This window comes from Dreissena polymorpha, chromosome 11, assembly GCF_020536995.1.
Source record: "Dreissena polymorpha isolate Duluth1 chromosome 11, UMN_Dpol_1.0, whole genome shotgun sequence".
Taxonomy (NCBI): domain Eukaryota; kingdom Metazoa; phylum Mollusca; class Bivalvia; order Myida; family Dreissenidae; genus Dreissena; species Dreissena polymorpha.
Genome location: NC_068365.1, coordinates 65661462 through 65668000, shown reverse-complemented (window position 1 = coordinate 65668000; position 6539 = coordinate 65661462). Strand labels below are relative to the sequence as shown.

The 6539-nt window shown below is 34.2% G+C and overlaps 2 protein-coding genes across 4 annotated transcripts in view; both read right to left on the bottom strand.

Annotated features, from left to right (window-relative positions):
- Positions 1-5171, bottom strand: part of LOC127851074 (N-acylglucosamine 2-epimerase-like) — a 33303-nt gene extending 28132 nt beyond the window's left edge. Inside the window, exon 1 of the mRNA XM_052384556.1 lies at positions 5154-5171. The gene's annotated coding sequence lies outside the window, so the exon portion shown is untranslated. The remainder of the gene's footprint in view (positions 1-5153) is intronic.
- The window catches only part of LOC127851070 (N-acylglucosamine 2-epimerase-like), a 36992-nt gene extending 31814 nt beyond the window's left edge, over positions 1-5178 (bottom strand). The window contains exons 1-5 of one of the 3 annotated variants that reach the window (XM_052384547.1): positions 4958-5178; positions 3452-3527; positions 1705-1935; positions 467-548; positions 129-179 (exon numbers count right to left, since the gene is read on the bottom strand). In XM_052384547.1, coding sequence (XP_052240507.1) covers positions 129-179; positions 467-548; positions 1705-1935; positions 3452-3527; positions 4958-5058 — 541 coding nt within the window. In that variant the 5' untranslated portion in view covers positions 5059-5178. Of the gene's footprint in view, positions 1-13; positions 180-466; positions 549-1704; positions 1936-3451; positions 3528-4957 lie in introns of all 3 variants that reach the window. The other 2 variants (XM_052384545.1, XM_052384546.1) reach the window with 2 other exon arrangements.
- Between the last annotated feature and the right edge of the window lie 1361 nt (positions 5179-6539).

Genomic DNA, 6539 nt, shown 5'->3' with positions numbered 1-6539 from the left:
TATGACTCAGTACCTGTATCTATCGGCATCTAGAAAGTAGTAAAGTCCCCCGCATTCATCGTCCCAACCTCTGGCAAAAGGGCCATTCATAAATTGGTCGATTGCCTTTTGGGCAAGTTCGTCCTGACCGTTTTGTTTTGCGTACCGCAAAAGGAACCAACCAGCCTCTATTGCATGACCTGTATTCATAGAATAACATTTTAATGTCTATGGTGTGGTTATATCTTATACAGAAAATAAATAAATTTAACATACATCGTTACAAATATTGTATAGAATTAATTAACTAGTTTCGAGTTAAGTTAGCGTTATATTATTCCGGACAGAATCTGAATTTTCACAAATGCTTAGTTTGTACCTGAACAAATGTTCACCCACACAAACTACCAGAGGTAAATGAATTTTCAAAAGAACCTTTTCAGATGATAACTTTACTTTAAAGTTCTAGCTGGCAATAAAACACTACCTGGTATCATGAGACGACCCAGTGATCCCGGAAGTTCCGTTCCTGAAGTGCTCACGTTTTCTAGGATCACAGTCCCCTCGCGCTGAAAATGTGATACATGAAAAACCGTAAATCCATCGTTGTTACCAGAGAACGTAACTTAACTTTGAACATGTATACAATACAAGTAAATCAAGCCTACGCTACGTGCATGAATATCTGGTATCCTTAAGGCAACAATTCAATTTAAATTGATCTTTGGTATGAAAAACACATATTAGATGATTGTCTATTTAAAACGATACATTATTTTTATTGCATTACGTAATTATTGATCTGCGTTATATTGTCGACACGAGGATCATGACATATTCTAGACACTGGTTCAAGTTCGGAAATAATGAAGTTAGCAATTGAACAAATGTTTTGAAAGAAATGCATGTGTTAAAATTAAAAAAAAACAACAACAACAAACAACTACAACAGCAAAGCCAACGTTTTCTAATATAACAGTTCACTCTCGTTAGAAGTTGGCAAATACATATTGTCCACTTAGCGGTTATGACATACCGGTATTTGTTATTTCATGATTCCACGTTTTAGAATAAAGAAGTAATCAACTGATCAACTGGTCAAATGTCCGATATAAATGCAAATATTGACATTTGCAAAAGAATTAACAGCAATTGGTAACTTGAATCCGATTTATTATGAAAGTTGTTTTATATTTAAAGCTGCTATATTTATCAATAAATAAATAAATAAATCCGAACCAGTATTTTACTTGAATTCGTTGTATAAAGTAAACATGTATAATAGGAGCATCTTATATTTGTTTATGAACAGTCGTAAATCATGTTATAAGCCAACAAATAACGAACAAGACCACTTTGATTTCAAACATGTATCTAAGACTTAAATCATGCATTTTCTAGTACTTTTTGTGTTTTACACACATACATAATTGTGATCTAATCAACGAGTTGAACATGTTTGGGTTTAACATTTTAATTGTAAATCAGCACATCTATCAATTTCGCTTATCGATAACTTCAAATGTTTGGAAAGATCATTCTTCTATAAAAACATAAAACACAACATATGTTGATCTACTAGTAAATTGATGTGCGTCTGTCTTTCCAATAAACACCCCGAAATATAAAGTGTAATGGAACATTATTTCAATTTACTACAACTGCATGGGAGGTCAGACATATTTGATTGAATACCGGATGAAAATGTTCACATATTCTACGCACCTGTACATGCGACAGCGCTTTCTGCACGCTCCACTCCTGTATGTCGCGGTACCTGGCACAGAGGGACGGGTCCAGGGTTTGAAGCTCGTGTGTCACACACAGCAGCATCATGGGTACCGCCAGAGACTCAGACCTCGCCTCACCAGCCAGCGGCGGACGCCCTTGTCGGATGTCCGTGTCGTCCTCGCGTACCCAGTGAATGAGTCTGTCCATCATTTGGATCGCCTCGGTCTTTTAGTAAAATTGTATAAACTGTATTTATTTTTAACTTAATTGTTTCTTATATTAGATCATTAAAATGACACGAATATATCTTTGATATACAAAATAGCTATCATTCAATAAGTGTCTATATTTTACGCAAGTCATAGTTTGTCAATCTGGAACGCGCGATCAACAGGGCACGAACAAAATAAAGGTAGTTGTATAATGTGCTTCATACTGGGATCCCCGTATGAATTTCGAACGCCTTCAGCGCTTTGATTTTAAATTATGAAATGTATGACGTTTATAGTGTGACGTCATTACTGTGACGAATCATACTCGTTTATCCCCAAAAGATGCCCTGCGATTGGAACACCCCAACACATGTGCATTATTTTTTGTATGTCAATTATCGTCTGATCCACCATCCGTTATTTAAAGCATGACAACGCAAAATCCCACCTTGTACAATTCTTGTTTCGTCGCCTTGGCCATTTCGGACATAGCCATGGTGTAGAAGCATTCAGAGAATATCGTACGTTGCATTTTGATTGATTTTCCATCTCGGGTAAGAATAAGATAACACCTGCCCGTCGACGCGTCCTTGGCGAACTTCATAAGAAACCCCGCCCCTGATTAAAAAACAAACTTAATGAAAACCTGAAGTCCTGATTTAAAAACAAAAACAAACTTAAGCCCTCGATTAAAAAAAACAAAAAACACAGGGACTTTATAAGAAATTCTGCTCCTATTTTTTAATTCAACTGTGAGTAATGTGGATGGAAATTGCGATGTCGAATCTTTAGCAAGCGTCGGCCGAGGAATGCTACCTTTTTCTGCGGCTGTTACTCCTCGTTATACAACTTAGCGTACATCCACACCTGTAACGAGGAAAATGCCACCTTAAATATCGCAACATGTCACATTTTATATTGCAAAATCTTTTTTATTTGTCGGCATGATCGTTCGTGCTTTATAAAATGACGTTTTTCTGGGCTCGTCAAAATCGTGGATTTCTGATATTGGAGGGACAAGAGGAATTTCTGTTGGTCATTTCCGATGTATTCCTGTTATATACTGCATAGGTTAACGCACGAAATCAACGAAAATTAATGTCGTACGAATAATTATTAATTTCAGTATCGGTCGCAGTGTCGTTTTGTTCTTCCTCCCTTTTTAGTCAATTGCGTTATGTTTTAATACACTTATTCGTATTCAGTTTTTGAGAAATACATGCAGCCTGTCGTTATTTATGTTTGATCAAATTGGATTAATGATAAGGATGCATGGTGTTCTAGGTTTGTCGTCGGGGGGGGGGGGGGGTGAAGGGGAGAAATTATCATATCAAGGGAATATAATTAATCAGTCTTAACATTTAAAAGCAAAACCTACATTTACACTATACAAATATATTATGCATTTTTATACATTTTATCAATTGCGGAATATGGTTTATAGATTCTAAATATTGTATAATATTTTCCTTTGCATTTGAACCAAGATATCACATTTCAAGCACGTTCGTACCCATCTCTGTTCGTACCTGCCGGGCCTGAAGCCAAACGTGTTTTGTTTCGTCATACACGGTTCCGTCTTCATCAATGCAATTGAAAAAGCCTCTATAATAGAAGTTTGAAAACAAAAACCAATCTTATAAACACACTTCGATTAAAATTCTGAAGTAATATAAGAGCCACGCTATAGGAATACGGAGCTTAATTCATATAATTAAGTTCCATCCCACATTAGTCTGTGGAGTCTACAATATTTCGTTTATAAGAAGTCTCTGCACAGCAAAAATTCAGTTATGGCTGAAAGAATGGTATCTTAATAGAATTTGCAGACAACACAGGCTAAAACATGCAAATAAGAGATGACACTTTATGGACATGCATTAAGTCCTGTTTTCCCAGAACGAGGTTCATTCAACAGATATAGCAAAAAACTCATCAGAAGATGATAAGCATATATCGTAGAAACATATAACAACACTAATTAAATATATACAAGTGTGCTTTTTTCCCCGCCGAAAAATTGTTTGGAGGGGATATAGTAACGGTATCCGTCAGTCTGTATGTGCGTCCGTCCGTCTGTGCGTCGTCTGAATCTTTTCTAGAGCATAACGCCAAATCTTTTCAATGAATTTTCTTTTAACTTAGAATATAAACAGATAGCAACTAGGAGAAATGAAGTTTCAAAGAACCATAACTTTATCTACCTTAGTTTTTGAACTATCTCCCTTGATATAATTTCAAAGTAAATTTTTGTCCGGAGCATAACTCTAAATCTGCTGAAGGGATTTACTTGAAACTAGAAATATAAACAGATGGCAACTAGGAGAAGTGAAGTGAACATGAACGATAACTCTTTCTGCCGTAGTTTTTGAATTATCTTCCTTATTTTATTTTATTTTTAATTTATAGGTTTAAATTATATTTAATTTTATTTTATATAAAATATTTAAGCTTTTCAATTTTCAATATCCTCATTTATCTAATTTAACAATAATATTGTAATTTGAACACTGAAGTATTCACTGTAAAATGAATCGATGAGTTTAACGAAAAATACAGTGATCAAGTAACTGATTATAATCTTCTTTCTTAATTACCTCCCTTTCTTTCATGTCAATATAGTTTATTCTCTACAGCATAACTCCAACACTATAAACTAATTGATCCTTAAAATATAAATAGATGACACAGATGCCATGTTTTTCAAATATTAATCTACTCTCTAAAACAAATGTTGTCATATAAGCAAAAACACATTTGGCTGGTTATGGCACTACTGTGACAAGCTCTTGTTAAAGTTGTGAACGCTTGGTGTCTCGTGATAATAATGAATGTTATAAATTCACCTGTCTAATCATGAAAGTCCAGAGAAATCACACAGGACAAACTCTTATAAACGACCGCGAGTATTGTATTCAAGATAAGATACCTTACCCGTATTTATCGTCGCGCGACTTTTTGCAACCAGAACTCCATACACCTTACCCATATTCATAGTCATGTGACTTGATCAACTAGAACTGCAAACATCTTACCCGTATTTATCGTCTTGTGAATGTGTCAACCAGAACTGCACACATCTGGTCAGATCCTCACTTATCTCGTCGTAAAACTCTTGAAGTCTTTCCTCAGCCATCTGTAAAACCCCGAGTTTGAGTTTTTAATTTAAAAATAAATCCGATGTTTTACAAAGGGATTGCAAATGTTTGGAGTTTCATTATGCATATATACCGTTTAAGATACGACAATATCTTTCGTCTTATGTGTAGCTGATAACAATAGTCGCTCTACGCCGTATACAATCACGTGGTCTGCCCTACTTGCCGTTATCAGCTATGAACGACTTTACAATCGTGATACATCGACTATCTCCGGAATCCTCCGTAAGATAGTTTTATATATTAGATCGTCTTCTTACCCAGAGTGCCCGTTACGTATACATATATTATTTAGATGTTTTGTGTGTATATATCAGATACATTATTCAATATAAGTTTACATTGACAAAAACTGAATGAATCTAATATGTGTTCAGTATTTCGTTTACCGTTAAAACTTAAATGGATATTTACGAAACGGTAAACTACGCACACGTATCTGACAGGGGCATTAACTCCACAAAAAGGAATGGTATACACATTTCCCTTCTTTTAACACGATGTTTGACTTTACACGGATATTAAAATTGCATGCAAGAAGCATACACACAACTTATTATACATGAACCCGGCACCTGTAGATTGAAACACTATATAGGTCATTGATAAAACAATATAGTGATATGACAGTACAATGCATTATAAAATCCAAAGTGAAAAAGATAAGGTATTATAAACAAATTGCTAACTAACGTTGCAATATATCCATTTTAATCGTTTACATAATTTGCTGTATGTAAACGAATATATACTGCTTGAAAAGCGCTTTGACAGTTTTTTTTAATACTTATTCATATAATTAATAATAAAAGGATGTCCAATGTGAAATAATGGACTCAAACTTATTGGTGGATAATAACAAAACATCTTTAGAATTTGCGACTACTACTCAAAACGGTTCAAATCAACGGAACATTTGCAATGTCCATAACAAATGTTACATTACCATAAAAATGTATGCACATATATGTAGTGTAATACGTATATGTCGTACGCCATATAAATGCATAAATAATTTTGATATTGACAATTATACAATAATACAATACTTTCAAAACGTGAGCTTGTACGAGTGTGCTTAATACATGTATTTTATTTCGTTAACGTTCCCACATCATTATTGTACGTACTTTTCATGTACGAGTGTGCATAATAAATGTATTTTATTTCGTTAACGTTTCCACATCATAATTGTACGTACTTTTCTTTATAGTCATGGTACTCTTCACTACCCATCATAGGACAACTTAATTTAACGGTAACTTATGTTTCATGTCTGCTTTATAAACAAAATACTTACATATATAACAAAAACATAATTTACATATACATTTGATGTTTGTCTATTACTAATAGACTGTTGTATCATAACTGATCCATCTTTGTATTATGTATTATGTAATATTATGTACTATATATATTTTCCGTCAAACGACGTTACGTTATTGTATGACGTTGA